General features: G+C 40.5%; 1 protein-coding gene across 6 annotated transcripts in view; it reads left to right on the top strand.

Annotated features, from left to right (window-relative positions):
• The window catches only part of CDC42BPA (CDC42 binding protein kinase alpha), a 153,627-nt gene extending 130,454 nt beyond the window's left edge, over positions 1–23,173 (top strand). For 3 of the 6 annotated variants that reach the window (XM_083434380.1, XM_083434379.1, XM_083434378.1), the window contains 7 exons: positions 1,303–1,400; positions 1,951–2,035; positions 4,112–4,235; positions 5,509–5,626; positions 16,009–16,126; positions 16,952–17,109; positions 18,723–23,173. In XM_083434380.1, the coding sequence (XP_083290506.1) occupies positions 1,303–1,400; positions 1,951–2,035; positions 4,112–4,235; positions 5,509–5,626; positions 16,009–16,126; positions 16,952–17,109; positions 18,723–18,854 (833 nt within the window). In that variant the 3' untranslated portion in view covers positions 18,855–23,173. Of the gene's footprint in view, positions 1–1,302; positions 1,401–1,950; positions 2,036–4,111; positions 4,236–5,508; positions 5,627–10,213; positions 10,400–14,073; positions 14,110–16,008; positions 16,127–16,951; positions 17,110–18,722 lie in introns of those variants that run through there. The other 3 variants (XM_083434382.1, XM_083434381.1, XM_083434383.1) reach the window with 2 other exon arrangements.
• Positions 23,174–25,135: the final 1,962 nt, after the last annotated feature.

Genomic DNA, 25,135 nt, shown 5'->3' with positions numbered 1-25,135 from the left:
GGCATAATCAACAGGCTACATGGGGGTGATGCACAAAAGACATTTGTAAGAAATAGCTTTTTAAAATAATGTTTTCATAAACAAGACACAGATGTATACATTCTTCCTTACCATTCTCTCCCTCCCACTATAAATTCTCTCTCCCATTTTCTGTTCATCGTTAGTTGTAGTTTAACTCTGGGTTGCATTCAATTTGGTTATACTTAGAGTAGATCCAGTAAAATTAATAAACTCGGCTAAGTTAGGAGCAATAATTTTTGTGGGTCCACTTTAAGTAGATTTAGTTGAATGCCACTCGCAGTGTTTCATTTGGTAGGCCTTGGTTAGCAGTTGTCCTCCAAACCAGAGTCAGAAACCAGAGTCAGATTATGTTTTTTGATTCTGCATTGGAAGGCAAGTGCCATACCTGGCCAGATTATTGAATCTTAGCATTGTAGAGGTGGAAGAGACCACGGCGGTCATCTAGTCCAACCCCATGCAATGAAGGAATTTTTTGCCCAATGTGGGCCTCAAACCCACAACCCTGAGATTAAGAGTTTCATGGCAGACCATGGCTGTGTGTTGCTTCTAGAACTATGTATCTAGCATAAGTAGTCCTGTTCATAGCACTGGCTTGTCATGACTAAAGCTGCTTGATATGAATGGTAATAAGCAAATGGCACCATACACATAAAACAGTCCCCTCTGGTATTAGGCATATGTTACTGCTAGGCAAGAGCATCCACTACCAGCAACACTGTTTCTCACCAGTGGTATACCAAGGTTAATGGGAACCTTAACAACTGTGGGTCCCACGACATTACACTGTACAGTTCATTTTTTACACCTGGAAAGTATATTCACAGACCCAAATTTACACCTGGAAAGTATATTCACAGACCCAAATACACTTGTAATATTTGTTGCAAGACCCTGCTTTCTAGAATTACCCACTCTTCAACCTAAGGTTCCAGGGTGAGTTACAACAATTAAAAAATAAAATAAAATAAGTTTGAAACAACTTGCAGTCACAGAACTAAGGTGGGTCCTCCCCATCTGAGGCAAAGTGCTATCAATAGCTGGGAAATTGAGATGAATATTAAACCAGAAGGAATGTGATTAGTAAATATTGTCTTGCTTCCCAGTAGTAATCAAAGATCCTTTTGTTCAGAATCAAAAATAAAATAAATCTTACCATTTTCTACACAGTCGTTAGAAGGATAATAAAGAAATTATCAATGTTAAGCTGTCTACAGAGTCTGTATATTGAGAAGTGACTCTTTTCTAACCTGTTACTCAGACTTGTATTTTATTTCTCCCCAGGTTACAATGCCCCATACCTCTCAGTATACAGTGAAAATGCCGTTGATATATTTGATGTGAACTCCATGGAGTGGATTCAGACTATCCCCCTCAAGAAGGTAAATAGCAAATGATACTGAAGAGCAAACTATTCCATAGGATAGATTCCAACGAGAGTTAAGAGTGTTTCAACCTGTTAGCATATTCAGTCAAATGCAACTTATAAAAGAATTCCCTATCTGCTTTTATCATTTGTTATGCAATACAATTCCTCCTCCCCCTGAAATTCTCATACACCAGTAATTTTTAAAATTATTATATTGAGAATTATTGCATGATCACTCATAAGGCTTTAGCTGATCATTGTGTTTTTAATTTCTTTTTTTAAAATTCAAACTGCATCATTTCCTCCATTGAAAAACACCTTGTGAACTTCTGTTTAATATTATGAACAAATGAAAATGAAAAAATTATACACTATCTCAGATCTTAGGTAAAATGACTCCAGGTTTTTGGCAAAGGTTTCAACACTAATTCACTAATCAGTTTCAGAGTGTGTGTTTTTAAGACTGTTGTTAATTATTGTTCTGCATCATTAGCCTTTGAGTTTCAGAAATATTTTACTAAAGCCAATATTTACTAAGCTACTCATAACTCATGTGCTTTCAGGTACGTCCTTTGAACACAGAAGGATCGCTGAACGTTCTTGGACTAGAAACAGTGAGGTTAATATATTTCAAAAACAAGATGGCAGGTGAGTGAAAGACGATTCTTCACTAAAATTAACTTATTGATATAACCCAGGGATGTGGAACCTGTGGCTCTTCAGACATTGCTGGACTACTGTTTCCATCATCCCTGACCAATGGCTGTGCTGATGGGAGTTAAAGCCCAACAACACCTGGGGGGGGGGGTCACAGGATCCCCATCCACGATATAGCCCATTAAATATTGTGTATCATTGTTGATTCAGTCTCGTATAAGACATTTTTGGTTGGCCTTACAACCATTTCAGCTGTAATCTGACAAAGACACTCATTCTCTCAGGGTTAAGAGCAAAATTATGAAAAAGTTATTGTACCATGTGCCCTAAATAGTAGCTGGGAGACTATGGAGACTCTAGTACAGCAGCATGATTGACTTGGAAATCTATTGTTATTTTATTCTGGCCTACCACTTGTGATTCGTAGATGTTTTAGGTTCTGCTTATTTTTCCATAAATAAAATGGAAAATTTTATTGCTATTTTCTCAAACTTACAGAATAATTCTCTGCCAAAAAAAGACTCCTGAAGCAGTTAACAATAACACCTGCATAAATACAATAAAATCACAAACACAACTACACTTTTTGAAAAACCCAGTCCTTGATCACAAAACTAGTTGTAAAAATATATATGTTTATTTTGGTTGGTAAAACTTAGTCCAATCAGTATAGTCACCATTGACATTTAAGATCTGCACTGTAAATAACAATGAGAAGAGGAAACAAAAGATTAGAAATTATGTTGGCATATATATTTACCATTCCCTGTCCTGAGTGAAGTGTGAAGATTACATTATCACAAGAAATGAGTATATTTTTCTTTATAAATGTTTTAGAATATTGAGTGCTTATAGAATATTGAGTGTATGTTCCTAGTATCAGAAAGTATGTTATTTATTTACAGAACCTAGGATCAGTTGTTTAATCCTAGAGCAGGTTAGAAAAAACAATAAAGCTATATAAAAATAAAATGAAAACTATTTGAAAAGCAAGAAGGATATAATAGTACAACAGCTTCACAACAACCAGTTTGCAATTCAGTATTAAATCAGTCCCATGCAAAACTGGGCGAAGAGGTAAGCTTTTAATTGGTGCCAATTTTGATTTACCTGAAAATAATTTGGTTCTGTCGATCTTACAAAAAATGGATAAACAACAGCAGAATTATTAGGGTTAGATGAAGTGATCTTTTCCTTTTTCCTGCTTAGTGCTAGAATTCAGTTATCTACGTGAGTTTTTCTCAAAGCAGATCTCAAAATCTCCCCCCCCCCCATCATTGAAGCACAGTCTCAAACACCTACACAGGTATTAGTGCAGGTGTAAGGTTACCTACCCCAAATAAATGGAAATGGAAGCATTTACTTAAGCATCCTGCTGTACTAACTTTTCCTCTATCCTATCATAACTTCTTGGATCATTCTCCCTGTACAAGTACCCGCTTTGTATCATGTACCAAACATCATTCATTATATATATGCAGCTTTAAAATATAGTTGTCTGCTTAGAAATAAGCACTACAGATTCCACTGAGACTCGAGAGTTAACTCAGTAATGTGTTTAATTAAGCCCCAATACATTTGTTTCCTTTGAAAGGAGGTGACGTGGGAGCTGAGAAGTAGGGAAGAGCTTAACACTTTCCTTATTTGCTGCTGCTGCTCCAAAGATTGCCATCCCTAATCCACTTGGCTTCCCTTGCCCCCATGTTTGAATCTCAGAGGAAGGCTAATTTGGGGCTGGAGAAGCAGTGGGAAGGAAGCAGGTTAAGCACCCTCCTCCCTTTGTACTTAATGTCTCAAAATCGCCCCCTCCCCAACTTAAAAAGGGGGGTGAACTTTTTAAAAGCATGTTTGCATGTGATACACAATTAGCGTTGGATTGCAGTCACAGAAATAGTGTTTTACAGTTTCTTCTTCCTACGTTATTTTTGTGTTTGTTTATATAATTTCCCAGGGGCTCTGTTTAAGATAACAACCCAGAATAGGGGAAATACATAGCTTAATACGCTTTTAACCATTTTATTAATTAACTGAATATGGAACCTGCTGGGGTTTTTGCATCTTTCCTAGAGGGTGATGAGCTGGTGGTTCCCGAGACATCCGATAACAGCCGGAAGCAAATGGTCCGAAATATCAACAATAAACGCCGTTACTCATTCCGAGTGCCTGAGGAGGAGAGGATGCAACAGAGGAGGTCGGTATTCAACCTGTACTTGTCTTCTGTACATGCCTGTAGGCCCTGAAGACTTGTTTGTCTGCTGTCAATGTAGTTTTTTTGTTTGTTAGAACAGACATTTGTCTCTCTTCCCTTACATTTACTCTTTGTATATGCTTTGTATAAACACCAATCTAAAAGATTTAGTCCATTTAAAATTAAATCCTTGTGCAAAACAATTACTGTAATTTTCTGAATGCATGCCTCCATGTACTGTATATATGTACATTTACGTGTGCGTGTGTGTGGATATACTGTATATATGAAGATTGATAATAAAAATTTTTACAAAAGAGGATTACATTACTAATTATGCATACGTATTACTTTCAAAGTTTAGTACTTGCTGTTGTACTTTTTGGCAATGCTCATCCCATACTCTGTAACATTCCTCAGTGTTTAGATGTTCTTTATTTAATTGTACCCTTGCGTGGCTTCTACGTAACAAATGGCTCACCTTGGAAAATGGTGTCTTGGGGTATATGAAAAAACTACAAACCTTTCTGAATATTAAGAAAATGTTTTCAGTAAGCACAGGACTGATATTTCAGTGTTTCTGGCCAAGTGTTCTTTCCACCCATAGAAGTTTACATGTAACTGCAGGAAAGACATATGTAAAGAACAGAACTTCTTCTCAAATTGCCAAACTTTTCACTGGTAAAGGTAGCTAGATCTGCTTTTCTTTCTGTAAAGCTATTATAGCAACACTTATTGTATGATTGGCTAGTTTTATGCTTTCTGCTTTTCAAAGATGCAGAGAACTCTTAAAGCATTTAGAATGGCGCCTTCCTTTACAAACTCTTAAGGTTATTGTGACAGTTAAATATGAAGGGTAGTGCAATATTCTTCTAATTCTTCTTCTTCTTCTTCTTTTTTCTTCTGTCCTTCACCTCTGCCTCCATCTTTGCAGTGCCAGGTCACCACTGAGCCCGCAACTGCACCTTTTCTTGAATGTTGTCTCAACTCCCTCTCTGAGTCTCAGTAGCCCTATGGACTTTTTACGGGCATGGGCTTTTAAGGCTTTAAACCAAACTTCTGTTCTTCCCGACCCTTTCCCCTTTCATCAGGCTGAGAGCTGGCATAGAATCAACACCAGAAGTTAAAGTTACCCTCCTTTGAAACCTGGCCAGATATTTTTTTTTTATTTATGTTTTAAAGTAACTTATATGAATATGTATGTAAATATATATTTCACCATTTTTACGAATATCCTCATGGACAAAATACCTGACCTGGCTATCCTCTCTTGCAGGGAGATGCTACGAGATCCAGAAATGAGAAATAAATTAATTTCTAATCCAACTAACTTTAACCACATAGCACACATGGGCCCAGGAGATGGTATACAAATCCTCAAAGATCTACCTATGGTAAGTATATGAGAGTGTGTCCACACATAGATGTTATTGTTCTATATAGTAGATAAAATGAACATATAGGCAGTAAATTGTGATATAAATTGGAGTTGAACAGTTAGAAGGTTTTAATGAAATAAAAAGTGACTTTCATGGGCAGGGGCTTGAAAGTGATAAAAACAGAGAAATACAAATCTTAGGAACATAGGAAGCTGCCTTAAGTCCTTTTCCCATCTTGCCAACTCGTCTGTCCTGCCTAGATGTGACGTTCCAGGTTCTCACACAATAGGTGCTTGGAAAGCCCTCTTCCTAAAATAAGTTTAACTAGAGATACCACAAGGTGAACCTGTCACTGGCAGTGCCCAAGTTTACTTCCCATAAAGGTTAACGTTTAACAGTTAAATGTCAATGGCTACATCTGTTGGACACACCAGTTCCACAGTTACGTTAATTAATGGATACAGATAAGGAAGTCATTCCACACAGTAACCTCATGGTAGCTTACGCAATAGTTCTTGAATAGTTACAACCATTGGTGAAATGCAGAAATCAGGCTACCTGCCCCTCCCATTTTTTTAATTGTTTGGGGGGGTGCTTTGGTTGGGGAATTATTTTTTAAGGCTGGTCTGCTTCTTAGTCTGTGTTGTATTTGTTTGGCGGGTGTAGGTGTTTACCTGTTGTTGGGGTGGGGGGTGGGCTCTGAGCATTGACCGTATTTGCCTATGAAATGTGACCACAACCGTTTCTTAGATTTCTAAATGTGTCCTGGGTCCCAAAAGGATGAGTCGCCCTGAAGTTCAGTATTCAGCAAAATAACAGGCTGGGCCAAGTTCTTGCTTCTGTCTGCAGGGTACACAAGTGTCCCACCAGTTTTTTGTTTCTTCTCCAGATCTTCATGTTATCTGTTCTTCCCTGCTGTATATACAAAAGCATTCTATTTTCTTTTCCCACATATTTTTCTAAATTATTTGAGCTATACAAGAGGACATGAAAGAAGAGAGGATCACGGCAGGTGCTAAGAAACAGTTCACTGTTTATTTTCTCATATGTGCAGTCAGCAAAATTCACAGCCCAGGATTTATCTGTATAAAGGATTACCCTTTTGTGTGGTCTTCCCCCATGATATATACCAGACACAGAGTCCTCTTCCTCATATTTTCATGATTCTGTAGGTTTCAGGCATCCCCCGCCAACATAGTAAATGACAGCTCTCCCCACATTAGGGTTGCTGTGCTGATTTTGCCTGTTTAAAATTTGCCATCGTTCTAACTAGCAAAAGCAAAAGAGGATCCTATTCAAATGCTTGTAGGAACATATTAGTAAATTATTTGACTTCCTTGGGTCCCTACAATTTTTTTTTTCTATTAAACTTCAGTAAAAATTAAACATTGCGCCTGATTTATCAGTATGCAAAGACACTATTTCTGTATACTAGCCAAGGTATGTGCATCAATTAGTTTGAAGCTAATGGTTTTTAAAATTAATCAACTGCAGCAGATATTTCCATTTTTACAACAACAAAATTAAGCTATTTAGTGCTTTATCAGAGGTGCGAACCTCCAGCCCACAGATCAAATGTTGCCCACCAGGCCTCCCTGTTGGGCCCATAAGGCCATTTTCAAGAAGCCACCCCCATGCTATGTGTGTAAGGGCAGAACATCAAAGGAACAACTGGGGACCCAAAGCTCTCGGCTGTTCCTTTGTTCAAGCAAGGTGTGCAGTTTAAAGGAGACACACAAAGGGGGGTGTTTGAAGACGTGTTCCCATCGCATCAGTTGCTGGAACATGTCTTGCTCAAGGCATTCAAACTTTGGAAGTATGAAGGAGCAAGGTGGAGGTGCCCTCCAAGTACATGGGAGCATACCTCCAATCTCCTCCCCCTCCACTTTTCCCACAAGCCTCTGTGGCTTGAAGGACACACAGAAGGGGGAGGGTGTCGGAAAGCCCTTTGTAAACACCCCTGCCCAAGGATATTTAAAGAAGGGCTGTTTGAAAGCCCCATGGTTTGCTTTGAAGTCCTGACAATTGGGGCTTCAAAGAGAGGCATCACCTGAGGTCACTATGATGTCAGGTGATAGGCTGGTGGGTGGCCCTGCCCACCTGTCAACTTCAGCCAGAAAAGGATTCTGAGCCCTGTGGTATGTGGATAAGACATTATTTGAAGTTGACTTATTATGAAACTTTCCAGAGTTTGTTTTAATGAAATGCTACACCGAGGTTCTGTAAAAGTGAAACTAAACCCCATGGAAGTCATCATTGTGTGGGCCCGATTCATTACTCAGGCTTGTTCAGGCTCATCTACACAGCACTAAACCATGGTTTAGTATTACATGAAAACAAAGCCAGTCTGTAACGAGTCTGAAATATGATGGCAGTGTAATGTGATACACTGTTTTCCTTCCTGATGGGTCATACAACTCTGGCGATCTTCCTGTTTGTGTATATGCAGTTCTAATTGAATAATTGGGCTGCATGGTAGCAGCAAGTAGGAAGCAAGAGTTCTTCAATAAAGTGTATAAAAATTAACAGCTGGTCCTTCAGCAAAATCTCCTACAGGATTTTCCTCTTACATGGAAATCACTGAAATTAGAACATGATCTACATTTGAGGGTACATGTAGGGAAACTGGTGTGTTTGCGAATGCTCTAGTAAACAAGGGTGTACATTCAGGGTTGCCCCCCCCCCCGGAGTATCTAGATGTTTGCATGACTGGTACATGAAGGAGGATAGAGCCAAAAACATTAGTAACTCCTCCCCATACTGTGTTTCCTTGCAATCAAATGTTTGCAGTTGTTTCGTTTATTAATAAGAAAATGGGAGTAGGATTTTGCCACCAGCTATATTTTTTCCTTTGTCTGAAGAGTACCATGCTAGGGAAGGTAGGCTTGGATTTTATATTGCCATATTTTTATTCTAGTATACTGTAGCTGTCCCCAGCACACTGAGTGAGGGATGTATTCTAGTGCACCATTCAGAAACAGGGCTGTTGTTTCCCAGTGGTGGGGATGCCTACTGAAAGTGGCGCTTCTTAGGAAGATTAGCTGCATCAAGATATGTGAGATCATTGTATGTTTGCAAGAAATGATAATGAAAATTGCTCTTATCTGACTGTTTTAGTCCTATGATCATCAGTCACGTTGAGTTCAGTCAGACTTGCTTCTCTGTAGACATTTATAGTATTTCACTGTTAATTTTGTGTCAGTTCTTGAGTCTCTTTGGGTTACGTTCCATTCGCTTCTTTGTTACGAATGAATGAAAGTTTATTTTTCTAAGATATTTTTAAAGGCAGTCTTGTTCTTTTTTTAAGAAAAAGAAAAACCCCATACACTTAAGCATCTAGCTTTTTACCACTAGATGGAGCTGATTTTGCAGGGTAAACTTTTATTAAATTATGTATTGAATAAATGACATTTTAAAAATCTACAAGGCTTACAATACATTTATATATAGATACAGGAATACATAAGGAATATCAGGAGCTGCTTTATACTGAGTTGGACATTTGGTCTATCTAGCTCAGTATTGTTTACACAGATTGGCAGCAGTTATCCAGGGTTTTAGTTTACCTGTGTGGGAAAAGATTTATTTTCTTTCTTTTTGTGATGTTCACACTTTTTCTTTTTGTTAACTAAGGGGAATGAAAGGAAAGGGAAAATGAGAAAAAGCTATAAATTCATAAATGTAAACGTTATTCAAAAACTAGCCCACATAAATCTGGGAGATGTACACAATGGATAATAATAAAACAACTACTTTGTCATCTAACCTGCAGCAAAAAAGATACATGAAGTCCTTGACTTGGCCAAGGCCTAACCCATGACTAACTTAAACCTGTAGGTTTAAAAAGGGTCTGCTCTGAGTATGACTTAGATACCACACATTTTTTCCCATTGTACAGTAGAATATGTACATCACATATTCTCATGGGATTGAATTGGCTGTGTGAGAATGTCTGGTCCTTTGTATACCATGTACGTTAAGCCCACTTGTGTGTGTCTGATGGGACTGTGAAAGTAAAGCCTCTGCAGCCGGACCTACCTGTACTACCCAAGGTGTGATGCCATCATAGAAGTCACTAGTAACACATCATGCCTTTTTCAGTCCATTTGCTAATTCAAGCAAGCTGTGAGCAGGTGAGTTTCCAGTGAAGCTCTACTCTGAGTAGCACAGGTGGTAGGGGGAAGGAGGGGACAGGATTTGATCAAAGGTGAGCCAGGAGGGAAGAATTAACTGTGATGTTTGTAGTACATGTCAATGTCTGAAGGCAGGAGAAGGGCATATGCTAGACTGCAGCTCACATGCCACTGCTCACTCTCTTCAAGATAGTAATGAGTACTTTGGAGAGCGAGATTCTAAAATATGATGGTGGTTGTGGTTGTGTATGTACAAAAGCAGTCTCTGGAAATGGGTCAGGCAGTATGCAGATGATAAATATGCCTGTTGATTTACAAGCCTCATTTTTAATGAGCATATGCTCCATGATTTGTATTCCTAAGATCACAGATATCCTCCCTCATTATCTCTCTTTCTCTTTCTCTGTCTCTTTCTCTGTCTCTCTATCTCTCTCTGTCTCGCTCTCTGTATCTCTCTTGTCTTTGATAGCCAAGCTCCCCTTATCCACCCTCTCATCATCACTCCCATCTCATCTCTTCTCCAAGCAACTTCGAGCACATCTATCACATGACTGTTAACTCAGCTGAAAATTTCCTCTCCCGTGATTCCATAAACCGTGCATATTCCCCACCTCTACGCTCTGTCCCTCGTACACCAGCCTTTATGAATATAAGGGTATGAATTGTTCAGCCAGGTGTTCCTGCTACTAACACTGTGTGGTGTTCCTTCTTTTTTGGCCCGGCTAATATCTGGCAAGATTTCAGCTTTGCAGTTGGCTTCATTTGTGTCTGGATCTTTCTTTTTTTCCTTTTGCTTCCCTCCAGTTACATTTCTCTGTAACCCCCAAATGAGGGGTGTGAACTTGGGCAACTACCAAAGTAGAAGTCCTTGACCTTTTCCCAAAATTACTAAGTATTCAAAACAACTTTTGCAATCCCACTAAAATTAATTCTCCAGAGAATTTCACATGAGTTTCCCAGTTCAAAGGACCCACAGTGAGGAGACTGGCGTCCTAAAACATGTTCGGTACATTGCGCATGCCTCCCCACAGTCCCCTTGTCCACTGAGATTAATAGATTCATAGGGGACTTGAAGGAAGCCCAGTGGTGCATCTCAACAGGATTTATGTGATAATTATGGAAAGCTTGTTGCTGTATCCAAAGACTTACACCTGTGGCTTTTCTTTGCAACAGACAAGACTTAAACAGTTGGATGGAGATTTGGCTGCATGCCAAATGACAGAATGAGGCCTATGTATTAGAGATAACCTTGCGTATAGTGTTGGAATTCTGCATTTCAGTATGGTAATAGAATTCTGTCCACTTAATAGAAACATCAATCTGATCTGATTTACATGACTTCTGCCACACTGCCCAGGTACATACATGCTGCTGTACAGGGTCCTATAACAAAAAGAAAACCCTGTGCCCTCCCTTGAGGAGTTTGCAGTCTACATTCCAACTTTGCGGAGGCAGCAGAGGGAAGAAAGGAGAGATGGAGGCATATATATGTGCAGACGCAGTCTTACATATCTTCTTTTTTCTTGAAATCTTAGTCTTTTTCTTGAAATGTTAGGTGAAGGCAAAGAGCTTAAGGCAGAGACTTAACTGGAAATTGAGCTGGGATTGAAAGAGAGGACAGAGAACTCCTGCGCCTTGTGGATTTGGGAAGGGAAGGGAGGTCCTGATAAAGTAGGACTGGAGAAATGGGGGCGCCATTTAAGTGAGCAGGAGGCTGTGCCTCTTCTTATTTCTAGTTAGGTCTGTAGAAGAAGTTGGCTCTTGCTCTGTCAAGTACTTCCTAAAAATGTTTTTTTATTTGTGGCCTAACAATCCTGGTCTAAAGGGAGGTGTCTCACAAATCTCTCCAATCCTGAACAGAACAATAAGGCTGAGCAAGTGGCTGAGCTTCAGGTTTGTTACCATTTGTGTCCTTTCGCATGTAGCTCATTCTCCTGCCAACAAGATTGTTTACTGAACTGAATGACCCCCACTGAATGACCCAACTATATTTTCCAAGAAAGCATCTTACATTTGGTGGCTGTTAAGTAAATTGCTTCTCTTTTCTGAAGTTAAAAGTTCTACGCAGTGAGCTGCAATCAATTTTATATTTTCTACCTTTCAAAAGAATGACATTTCAGACCTGCTGACAGAAATGCAGGATCTATAAATCGTTATTATAAATAAAAAATGTCTTTTTTCCATTGAGATGCCTCGCAAGTGGTGCCTCGCAAGACAAAAAGAATCCGTTCCGCGAGTCTCTTCGTCTTGTGGTTTTTTTGTCTTGCGAAGCAAGCCCATTAACGGATTAGCGCTATTAGGGGCTTAGCGGGCTTAGCTGATCAGCTGATAAGTGGCTTAGCGGATCAGCTGATAAGCGGCTTAGCGGATCAGCTGTTAAGCGGCTTAGCGGCTTGGGAAAAAGGTAGGGAAAAGGAAAAAAACCCCGCAGGAACTCGCAAGACATTTTCGTCTTGCGAAGCAAGCCCATAGCAAATTCGTTTTGCGAAGCACCTCCAAAACGGAAAACCCTTTCGTCTAGCGGGTTTTCCGTCTTGCGAGGCATTCGTCTTGCGGGGCACCACTGTATTTGCTCTGAAGATTCGTTTGTTTACCTCTTTGGTCTGTTAAAAAAATAACATCGGTATTTTAAAGGAGATGCTATAGGGTTAAGCTTCACTACCATTTTCTAACTTGTTTTGAGCAACCATGGATTTTCTTTTTGTGCATGACGTGAAAAGCTTCTCTTTCTCAGTTCTCTGATCTTAGCAGTGAGTTGTACAAATGTTTAGGAAAAGAGCAGTGAGGCATTTGCTTTGAGGTAAAGAGCACCTAAGAATTAGATGGACTCTGCCTTTTAATCAAATAAAACGAGTGTATCTTTCTCATATACCTGCAGCTGTGTTAGTTGCCTCCACCTTATTTTAAAATTGATTGTGATCATTAGATCTACTTCCCCAAATAGGGTTACTCAGCCCTTAAGGACCAGGTTCATAGCCTGGGAGTCACTTTGGACCCACAGCTGTCCATAGAGGTGCAAGTCAACTCTGTGTCCAGGATGGCTGTCTACCAACTCCATCTAGTATGCCAGCTGAGACCCTACCTGCCCACAGACTGTCTCGCCAGAGTGGCACATGCTCTGCTTATTTTCCACTTGGACTACTACAATGCACTCTATGTGGGGCTACTTTTGAAGGTGACTCGGAAACTACAATTAATCCAGAATGTGGCTGCCAGACTGGGAATGCCCGCCGTGACCATATAACACCAATCTGAAAAGATCTACGTTGGCTCCCAGTACGTTTCCAAGCACAATTCAAAATATTGGTGCTGACCTTTAAAGCCCTAAATGACCTCGGCGGCCCAGGATACCTGAAGGAGCATCTCCACCTCCATCACTCAGCCTAGACACTGAGGTCCAGCTCCAAGGGCCTTCTGGTGATTCCCTCACTGCAAGAAATGAGGTTACAGGGAACCAGGCAGAAGAAGGTCTTCATGGTAGTTGCATGCACCCTATGGAACACCTGCCCATCAGATGTCAGAGTTAAACAACTCTATAACCTTTCATAGACATTTGGAGGCAGCCCTCTTTCGGGACACTTTTAATGCTTGGTGGGTTTTCTCTCCCCCCACTCCCCATTCCCTCTGTACTTTTGTTGGAAGCCACACAGAGTGGTTTGGGCAACCCAGTCAGATGGGCAATGTATAAGAAAAAAATGGTTGTTGTCATTGTCATCATCATCATCATCACCATCATAAATGCCCAGCGTTCTGAGTGAAGCTGCTTCTTTTACTCTGCACATCAGTGCACATTGACTCTTCTCCTCATCCTCCAGAGTTCATATTAATAAAGTCTAAAATCATTCCTCCTTGTTATGTTACCCATATAATTCAGTAGGAGCCATTAGAAGAAACTGAACCAGCTCTCAATACATTCTATATCCCTGTCCTGGATTCTGTTACTTGACTTTCAAGTCAGTGTGCTTTCCAAATAAGTGTGTTTGTTATCTGTTGACTAAACTGTCAGTTTCCTGTTTTCTGACATGAAAGATTGACATTTTCAGTCTCTCTTCTGCACTCAGCTTTGGAAAAATGAGAGACACAGTTAGGAAGTATCTAAGCAACAGGTGGACATCAGGATGCTGAATTTCATGTGTCCTGATCAGTACCTATTTTCATTCCATTAGTATTTGTTTTGTGTAGCCAGTGTTGCAGCTTCTGTGACTGAATATTGTTGCAGCCTGTATCAGATTCACTGCTTACTGGATAGCTTGGGTGGCTAGTGAATCACTTGAAATCTTTCTAGCAGTCAACTTCATCCTGTAACCATATTTTGTTTTCTCCTACCAGGAGGATACCCAGAGTTGTTGATCACATTGCTAATGTGACTTGGGGAAGCAAGGAACTGACCTTTAATCTTTTAATTGAGAAGTGGGATCATAAACATACAGTGCAGAGGTGGCAAACAAACTGTTCAATGAGAGAAGCAGAAAACAATAATTAAGATTACTTAGCTCTTTATGCCTGTCAGATGCTAATTGGTGCATTGCATAAACAGAAAAACAGAAAAGCGATAGATTAATGGTAGAAGCATGCATTATAGAATCATGTGTTACATGCAACAACAACAACAGAATGCTATATCACCGACTCAAATTCAGAAAAAAACTTTTATTTCATACATCCTTAAAATATGCCATTTATTCCAATTTTGTACAGGGGATAGTTGAATATAATCAAATAAATAATAATATAATCAAATAAGCTGTGGCTATCTGTTAAAGACCAACCAAGCAATAAGCCCAAAGGAGTTTAATGAATTATAAGAGTGCATTCCTGAAATTTGAATGCATGCAGAGTACTAATTTTAGATGTGCTTATTACTGATGTGTTGAAAAACAAAACAAAAATGCAATGAAATATAATTCCTGAAAAATTATTATTATTTTAATTTTATTTATTTAATATATTTTTATCCTGCCTCTCAAAAAAATAGCTTCACTAAGTGGCAGTCTTGTAACTTGAAACTCACAGTAACCTTTAAATTGGATTTTTAAGTATTGTCACTTAACTGTACACAGGGTTTATATGTTTACAAGTACACAAAGCAATAAGCCAATCAGTGCAATAATAAAACACAATATAATTGAAATAATCAGGAGGTATTGAAATAAGCAGCAGATAACAAGTGTATACTTAAAGACCTGTGTAAAAAATATTATTTTTATTTATTAAATTTGTATACAGCCCTTCATCCAAATATCTCAGGGCAGTTCACAGCATAAAAATACAGAATAAAACCACAAAATACATAATAAAAACAAGGGGGAAATGAAACAAACTGGGCGCCAGGTGAGCCTCCCTAGGGAGAGCATTCCACAAAAGAGGAACCACTGCAGAAAAGGCCCGTTCTTGTGTTGACACCCTCCTGACCTCTTGAGGCGGTAGCCCATAAAGAAGAGCCTCAGATGATGCTCACAGGGTCCAGGTCAGTTCATATGGGGAGAGGCAATCCTTGAGGCATTGCAGTCCTGAGCCATTTAAGGCACTTTGAACTGGGAAGCTAATTAGAACCCACCGGAGTCTGGCCAGGAATGGTGTAATATGATCAAACCATCATGCACCAGGGAGCAATCTGGCCACCAAATTCTGCATCAGCTGAAGTTTCTGAGCCATCTTCAGAGGTAGAATATTGCAGTAATCTAACCTTGTAGGGATTGTTAGTGTCTGAATCATTCCAACCCTCAGAAAGGGTGGTCCTGGGAATAAATTCAGTGTCTATTCTTTTTCTACCCAATGTGTTTCAGAAAAGTCCTTGAAAGTGAAAGAATCTTGACATGTAGTAAAGAGAGCGGGAGAACTGGGAGATGCAAAAATCCATGTTGATAGTAAATAATTGGAGCAGGTGCTATATAGCATCTAGTCTCTGGCTACATTGCTTAGCTGTCTGCGTCCATGCGGACTTTTAACATTGAAGACATTACACTAGGGTGTGTGTTAGGTTTCAAATGCTTAAGAAAATATCAGAATTTAGGAGAAAACCTTGCATATTTGGCTACTTACTGCCACATACAAATTAGCATTTTGCAGTTGCTGCTGACGGCATTCTGTGTGGTTCCATCCACAGTGCTTATTTATAGAAAGTAACCTCTGCAGTCTTGCCTACTTGCTGCCTAGATAACCTGGAGACCAAGGCATTGTTTGACCATTTGCTTGGACGGTAGTTTGACAACCTTGGTATTTCCACTGTAAATGATTTTGCCTCTTTCCTGTTTCTCTTTGCAGAACCTTCGACCTCAGGAAAGTCGGACCATGTTTAGCGGTTCTGTCAGTATTCCATCAATCACAAAATCCCGCACTGAACCCGGACGCTCCATGAGTGCTAGCAGTGGTTTGGCGGCAAGTAAGTTGCTGCACCTTATCTCGGACATATAATGCAGAGTCCGTCCACATATATACAAGTGACTGGACTGGGGGGGGGGCAAAGAAACATGGTGTCACAAGTGACTTTTGAAACTCTCCAGTGCTGGCATGGTCCCTTGCTTGTGTTGGTAAGGTATCCCACACCAACACAGATCTGGCACATGTCCAATACCAGGGGGAAAAAATTGGGAATATTGTTTGTGTCAAATACTTTGACTCCTGCCTCCCAATCATAGACTTCAAGGCACCTTACAACTGTTTTTTTCTCATAAAACAATATTAACATCTAGCAGAACACAGCCGATAAGACTCTCATTAAAAACTGACATTCCAACAATATAACAAGAGTAGCAGTAAAATAAAAGTAACTGAAGACCACTGAATACCCAAGTAAATAGAATAGTTTTTATTTGTTACATAGTATGTAGGAAGGAAATGAGAGGAAATTCTTATTTGCAGAAATGAAGTTTGTTAAAGATGCAAAACGCCTATTATGTTGAGATCCTTGGTGGGGATTAATTTGAAGAAATACAAATAAAACACTACTAAAACAATAGCAACCAAGAGACTGTGAAGTCAAATTACACATTTAGTATAATTGGTGGTTTGGCCCAGTGTAAAACCAGATTGGTGCTGGGGGGGGGGTGTTTCAATGAATAATTGTTAAATAATTTACAGAGGATGCAGCTGGGAAACGGAAGAAGGCAGTTCAACAAAAATTTGCTTCAGGAAAACAATTACTAGAGCGTACAGCTATAATGCCTTCATATTTGTTATGTAGCTAAATCCCTGGGTACTTTCCTAGGATCATCTGCACAAAATGGCAGTGCTTTGCGGAGGGAATTCTCTGGAGGTAGCTATGGAGCAAAGCGTCAGCCAATGGCATCCCCTTCGGATGGCTCCTTGTCCTCTGGCGGTTTGGACCAAGGCAGTGATGCACCAGCGAGGGACTATGAGCGAGAGGTGGGTATAACGTGGGAGGGGAGGGGTGGCGAGGGAAGCCTCTCCACAGAGCCCAAGTCCTTTACTCTGCTGTGCTCAAACAAAAGGATAGAGAAGTGTTGCACAGGACACTGACCCCAGGAAGAATAACCACAGGTTTTACTGAAGGAAAAAGTATTTTCCTATTTAAAATATGATAGAAATCCCCAAGGCAGGAGTCTGTATGACTTGAAACACTGTGGATTTAGATAATAAACTTTTTAGCAGCACTTGTAGATTTTTCTTCCTTTGGCACAAGAAGTGCTAGTGGTGCATCAAAGCGAATTACTACTGCCTCTAATAAGTATGAATCTAGGCAAAATTAAGTTTTTAGTCTCACTGATTTCACTGGAAATATTTTAACATGTGCTTCACTTTCCCACTGAAATCAATTTGACTTTTGTCCATATTCTATTATACTAGTTTTGCAAGAAGGAAATCTATATTCTGAATTTTTACTGAATGTTGGTTCACATTAGTTTGTAGAATTTGACAGGGGCAGGAAGTAACTGGCCATAAAGGCAGCTGGTTGCCGAAGGAGGAATACTGGCACTGCCCTGCCCAGTCCACAAGCAGCTTTGTTATCCTTAAGGTCAGTTGATGCAGTCAAGGATGCATTCACACAGCAGAGTTCTCTATGAATCAAGCTTCCTGTGAATACAGCCACTCCTCAGCAGTGGCTGCTTTGATTGTGACAGACACTGCTGTCCTTGGCGGCAGTTTGCACAATGAAAGCGATGTTTTCATTAAGGTATTTTTTGCAGCATGTTTTGCAAAAGATCTACAGTAATCCATATGAGTTGTTCATGTCAGAACAAATAACACGGAGTGATACCCTTTGTACAAAACCGCTGCCAAATCTCCTGCAAGTCATGAAACGAGAGAAAGAAAACAAACGGAAGGGGGAAAACATTTAAACCAATTAGAAGCAACAAAAATATTAATCACCTTTCCAAGTTCATCCAACATTTGCATTAATATCTGGCAGGTGTCTGTCTGGTATTGTGCTAATGATCTATGTGCAAATGTCCTTATGCATCTTTGGGAGCATTGCTTGCATGGAGGCAAAATGTGAATCAGCTCTGAATCAATGGAGGCCAGTTCATTTGAGCAGATGGGGCGCTGCCCCACCAATCTCAATCTCAGCTAGCCCACACTTCCCTGCCTTCTTCCTTACAAGGAGTCCAGGTGGTGGCACTGCCTACTAACTTTCCTCCTCCTTGTACAACTCCACAAGGGAGGATGGGGACAAAACTGGAGTCTGGCTGCACCTACTGTTGGTCTCTCTCCCGTATGCCCTACCAACCCCAAGTGGCCAGCTCTGCCCTCAGTGGTGCACTTCAAGAAAACAACTTCTGGTGTTTTGTTCCCTCCCAGCCACTGTACTTGGGAGGCAATATGAGATGCATCCTCTTGAGAAGTTAGAGCAGTTGGTATCCCTCCCTCGTGTGCTAAGGCGTGGGGTGTCGGGACAGGGCAGTCACTTGGTTCCAGGCAGTTCTTGTCCTCGGTGTCCCTTTCCCCTTACTCCCACCCAGGCCTTCCTCTTCTGCTCCCGCTCACTGATATGTTCTCTTGCATTTTTTGGGCTGCAGGACTCTGACTCTCCAAGGCATTCGACAGCTTCTAACAGCTCCAACCTGAGCAGCCCTCCCAGCCCCATCTCTCCTCACAAGACCAAGAGCCTCTCCCTGGAGAGCTCTGACCACGCAAGCTGGGACACATGAACTGCTTCAGCACTCAGATTTTACATCTCAGCAGCTTACTGTCCCCATGACTCTCCGTTTGCTCTCCCTGTCATCGCCCCCCAGCTTCCCTCCAAAAGCAGACTAGGGGAGGGAGGGGAGGAAGAGAGCATCTCTTGTCTTCTCTGACACAAGCAGCGTAAGCTCCCCCCGATTCAAAGTAGCAGCAAGCAAGAGAAAACCTTGAGGAGGGCAGAGTGGGGGAGGGGTTGGTATACAAGAGATATCGGTATATTTGTATTAGTATCTATTTTATTTCATAGGGTTACAGCTGTTTCCATTTTTATGGGTATATTCCACACCATGCCACTGTTCCAAACAAAACATAGTAGTGTTAGACTGACCAAAACAGAATCTGAAAGAGAGAACCAGATTTTGCTTTGAGGCACACAGTATCTCATTGTATTTTTTCAAGAGTTAGCACAGCAACACCCACCCATCTCTGGTGATGGGGCAAAATTTGCCCTGCAGGGGCAGATAACGCACGCTTTCAGCAACCACTCTATTTGAATGTCAATCTGATTGTTGCCAGCAAATCCTTATTGATTTAAAAAGAAATGATGCATATTTTACTACAGTAGAGTTTAAGTAAATACGCAAAATTAAGAGTTAGTACATATGTATATAATAAAAGAAGAAGCATTGTGATGCAGCGAAAGATGGATTCCTATTTAAGAGATCCTTTAATTTAAGAAGACTTGTGTTGTTCCCTTTTTCATACTAAATAATCTATGGATTGAGGATGTGATCTGGATATAGAACATGGCACTGGATAAAAACAGCCTGGAGGGAGATTCCATCCTCACAATGTTCTCTGTAACATTACCTTCTTGTCAGTAGATGAACTAAAGCCATAATTCTCACTTTTTAACTATATCTCCCTCTTCTACTGTCTGCTTCACTGTACAAGCAAAACTCATGATCTGCTGGTTGACAAGCCTGAAGTGAGCTCAAGGGCAGTTTTGCAGAGAATCAGTATTCAGCCCCGAGCAAAACTGAAGTAAATGCAGCCAAAGCCAGCGCAAAGAGATAACTAGTTTTGGGACGGTTGGAGCTGGGTGTCCAAACCCATCTGGCCAGTTAATACCAGTAACCACTAGCTTGTAAGTTGACTTTCCAAATTTTAGTGATCAGCCTACATCAGCCAAATTCAAACAGCGCTGGTCTTGAAATAGAATCTTTTAAATATATAACTTGCTGCTCTAGCTCACTGAAGGCTATAACATGCTGTTGGTCTTCAGAATTTGCTAGAACGCCGGGTGGTTCAGGACGCCTATTCCGAAGATGTTTATTATGTCATCCCTGCTCTCCCACCGGGCCTGACCTAGTGTGTTTAGTGCTATTATTGCCGTGAAATACTGTGATGGTTGGATCCCACAGAGAAGCACTTGGCAGGGCAAAGCATTCCTCTCTGGAGAGAGCAGACAGTGGAGGTCCATCACCACCTAAATAAACAGTAGCAAGCAGTGCAACCTGCAAATGGAGGGCAAGAACAAAACAATAGAAAAAGCCCACTTGCCTCCTCTTTTTCCTTCTTGAACAAGTTGAGTGCGGTTTGCGATTTGAGACTAGATGAATGTGATTTTTCTAATCCTTGGGATCATTACTACCTTTATGACGTGACCAAGCTCAAGCAGATAAGAGTTTGGATGGTGGTGTGTGTTGAATTTAGAATTCTAGTCTTCTGGGTTTTGGTAACACTTCATGGCTATCATCAAACCATTCCAACCAAACAAACAACAAAAGTGCAACTAATGGTGTTTCCCAGATTCCCTCTGAAAAATGTCAGCTACCACCATACAAGGTACTGATTTAGAAGTACTCTGAGATACAGAGCGTTGTCTTTCATGATCTAGCTGTATTGAGTCTGCTAGTTGTTGGTTCTGTGTCTTCTTCTGCATTAAGTGGACTGCCACACCCCAAGCTACCATTTAGCTATTTTATACTGGGGGGAACAGTTGTGGGTGGGTGGGGGGACACACAGCTTTTTTCTACTGCGTATGGTGTCCTAATCCTGTCTGTGGAATTTGGCTTGTCAAGAATCTCCAAGTTGATGATGTGTGTTTTGTTGTCACAGGTATAAACAAGAGATTTGCAAATTGCATTTCATAGCGGCCAGTTTTGACAGTTTTGCTGAGCAGGAAATTAGCATGTCTAAGAGCACAAGGACAGGCATAGTTTAAAATCCATTGACTACTTCTTCAGCATTGGCTACTAAAAGGTTCTACTTCTCTTCCACCCTGTGATATTATCACTCATGCCCACCAACCGTTCTATACACTTGTGAAGAGATTGGACTTAGTTATTTCTGAAATACAACTAGTGGGAAATAGGTTATCTGATTAAGGCTGCCAGGGCTTGAAATCCACAGTAGGCCCAAGCGATTATCCACTTCAGGAGTTACCTTAGACGTCCTTGCAAGGTCCTGTGGCAATTGATCTGTGCTCCATCTGAGAAAGAAAATTAGACAAGGCGGCACCTGTCTAGAATGAGAAGAAATTAGCATCCCAAGAGTTACATTTTATACGTGGGCCCATTTCACAAATTAAAAGTATTCTTCTTTTCATGCTGACCTAGGATGCATTCCTAGTACATTATGGACACATTTGAGCATTGGCAGAATTGAAAACATATCTCTGAAATGGTTGGCTGGTGAAGTTAAGCTTTGCTGATAGGCATTGCTGTTTCCAGGCACACCTGATTACATTTCTCCAAGCACTTTCATAGTCTCTAGTTGAATCCTGACGCATCTGATGACACCTTTGTGTACATAGTTTGAGGCTATTATTTCCCTAACTGGGCTAATTCAGACACCTCAGTCATTGCCTCTTTACGCTTTTAGCCCATTTCTTGAGGCTCAATAAATCAGGTGTTGATTGTAAACGAACCTCAGATTGTACAGCTCCGTTATTTTTTCTATACACACACAGCCTATACATATCATTACTTTTTTCTTTTCAAAACACATTCCTGTCATAATATCCATTTTTATACTGCTGAAGCAGTCTCATTCGCTGGCTTCTTAAAAGTTGATTTGTGTGTTGTTTCGTGTTCCTAACCTGAATTTTTTTTTTTTTAAGAACAGTTTTGGTTTTGCGCGGGGAGGGGGGGAAATACAGTTGATATTTGTGTTACTCTCTCAGGTATTTGAACGCAGCAGGATGTCTTCACACGATAAGCATGGAATGCAATAATGTATTTTGGGCATGAGGTTCACCAGAGGATGTACCCTGAGCACAACTAAGTTTTTGTACTGAAATGATGCAAACCTGGGTAGGTGATTAGATTCAGGGTGGCAGTTTTAAGGTCTCGACTGTGAGAAAATTATCTGTGTCTTTTTTTAGCCAGTGCGCAGTAAGCAGGGCCTCAAATTCTTTTTCCCACCTGCAGAGTCATAAAGAAATTGGGAATCTGGAATCAGGCTTGTTGGGATTTTCTTAGCCTTACACCGTTTCACCACAGGTGTGAAAGTTACCTCTCTCCAACCTACGTTCCATATACAGGTGCCCTGTTTGGAGACCATAGGAAGTGCATATGCCTCAGGGTGAATGTCACTGAGAGGCTCATGACAAAAGTTTAGCCCAGTGCAATAAGGCTTTGTGCCTAGAGGCTAATAAGGGCACAAGCCTGTTTCATTCCAAAATCACAGTCATCAGGCTTTTCCTGGAATAGGGTTCTGAGCTTCTAACTAGTCTACAAGGGGCCTTCAGAGATCAAATATGCTGTAGATTTTCAACTACTATGACCATGTTGTGCATTAAGGCAATTCCACATGACTTGTCACCTTGTCTTCTTCATTCTATAAATGCTCCCATCCTACATAAGAATTTTTTTCACTCATGAGGAAGCAATCCACAACCAAAAACAGTGTTGGTATTTCACAGTAATTATACCTGCCTTTTTATGTATGATGGTTTCATATCATTTATTTTTTAAAAATATATTTTTAGGGTTTTTTTTTCATTGTAATATTATTGTACAGTTTTGCATGGCCTAGATGTAATCACTTTTTTGTTTTGTTTTAGAGTATAAAAGCTGACAAGTGTGCGTGTGGGGGAAAGATTTCTGCTTTTTGCCTCTTCTCACTCTTCTCTTATTTTTGATTTATGCCCTCAATGTTGTAGAGGACATTGTAAGAGATTCTCTGCTCCAGAACAATGATGTAGAGTCTATTGCACAGAAATATTTAAGGTGGATCAGTCAATGATGTAATAAATGACAGGTCACCAATATTTTATGTTGGTAACACTTAATATTAACCTACTTTGATGTATTGCAATAAAACAGGGAACTATTAGAAATACAGATGGTTTGTCTTTTTTCCTACCCCACCAGACTCTTATGAGGCAAGCGGGGCTACAGGGGATATGATGGGGTAGTCACATAATTTCAGCAATTGAAAGTTTTGTTCCTTTCAGCAGGTAGTTTCCTTTGGGATTGTTTTCCCTGCATCTAGCTGCTTCAAGCCATGAGCCATCACACCCATCAACAATGATACAGCTATGGGGAGGCCTAAGCTAGGAGATGCAGAAGGAATACACTGGGTTTGGGGGAAACTCAGACCTTGAAGGCGATTAGGAGGGCCGCATTCTACAAACCAGGCTCCCAACCATTAGAGAGGAAGGGCAGCAGAAATGAATCATAGAATCATAGAGTTGGAAGAGACCACAAGGGCCATCGAGTCCAACCCCCTGCCAAGCAGAAAACACCATCAGAGCACTCCTGACATATGGTTGTCAACCTCCAAAGAAGGAGACTCCACCACACTCCTTGGCAGCAAATTCCACTGTCGAACAGCTCTTACTGTCAGGAAGTTCTTCCTAATGTTTAGGTGGAATCTTCTTTCTTGTAGTTTGGATCCATTGCTCCGTGTCCGCTTCTCTGGAGCAGAATTAAAATAAAAAGCAGGTTGTGGTAAGTAGCTTTCAAATGCACAAGATAGAACTCCTCTTGAACAGAAAACTGAGCTTTTCATTAAGAACCTTCTGCCACATGACTTCCTGTTCAGGAGCTTCGTGGTTTTTCCGATTCCAGAGTCACAGAGAAAGGATGCAGTGTTTGCTTTTCAGAATGCTCCACCCCTACGGCCACAGCTACTGGTTGGGAAGGGTACATCACATCCCACACTTGGTTGTGCAAAAGGGTCTGTGAGTGGCGCGCATAATGGTCCTCATGTGATAGTCACGACATGAAGGGTCTGATTTAATTCAGCACAAAATCAGGCACACTTAACTCCACAGTGAAGTCCATTGATTGGATGCAATCAGTGGATTTAACCACACATAGCTTTGTGTGGTTATTCCTTTAGACTTCCTTCTCTTCCATCCTCAGCGGAGAAAAATTCCTTGTTAATGTTGCCTAGTTCCAAAGATAACTTAACAACACGGAGTCGTTTCACACTGAAGTTTTTGTGGTCTTTCCTTTTTGGCTGATTTCTGATGTGTTTTCCCCAGGAAACTCCTTTTTACAAAAGAAACAGCAGCAGCACAGCTAATGCGTGGTTGGCAATACCTCTATAATAGCACTTCTACAACCTCTTATTTTTTCATTTGCCCTTGACATTAGCTGGGTTAAGACAGTATCCAACTTCCTGAAAAAAGCAATTCCCAGATGGCAGATGCCTTGATCAGTAAGTCTTTCCATGCAAATTACTTTTTATAATAGCTCAGTGTGGAAACCCTACTGGAACTGGATTTGAGGTAGAAGTTTTAGTGGGTTTTTTCCTGCCCTGCTTTTGAGGCAGTTATAAAGCTTACAGCCTTCAGGGATTTAAAAAAATGATTTTAACATCTTTGCAGTTTAGTGAGAACTCCCTCCGACTTCCCTACAAAGAGGATTAGGTGAACATAAAGATAGGGCTGCTCAGACACAGGAAGCAGTCTGCTTTCCAATACAGGAATGAAATCCTTCAAGTGACCTTTTGTGTAAACTGGGTTTAATAGGTATCCTTTCCGTGACAATTTTTGCTTATCCATAGCTGCTGTTTTACATCTGCTCAATCAGGCTCTCAACTGGTATCCAATGTGTTTGGCGCAACAAGTCCCCTTGTCAGCTTTTTATACTTTTTATCAGTGCTTTAACCATCTCTTCATACTTCACCTTCGCCACCCCCCCTCCAAATTACATACTTTAAAACGTTGGGGTTTTTTTGGAGAATCAAAGTGTAAAAAGCATTTTCTAGTTTGAATATGTCAAACGACAAATGGTTTACATGCCAGATCAGCCAACATTTTAACTGCAATTAAATATAGAAGCTTAAAAGG

The sequence above is a fragment of the Podarcis tiliguerta genome (genome assembly GCF_965153285.1).
Source record: "Podarcis tiliguerta genome assembly, chromosome: 3".
Lineage (NCBI taxonomy): Eukaryota > Metazoa > Chordata > Lepidosauria > Squamata > Lacertidae > Podarcis > Podarcis tiliguerta.
The sequence above is the reverse complement of the archived record's forward strand: the minus strand, read 5'-3'. Positions and strand labels throughout refer to the sequence as shown.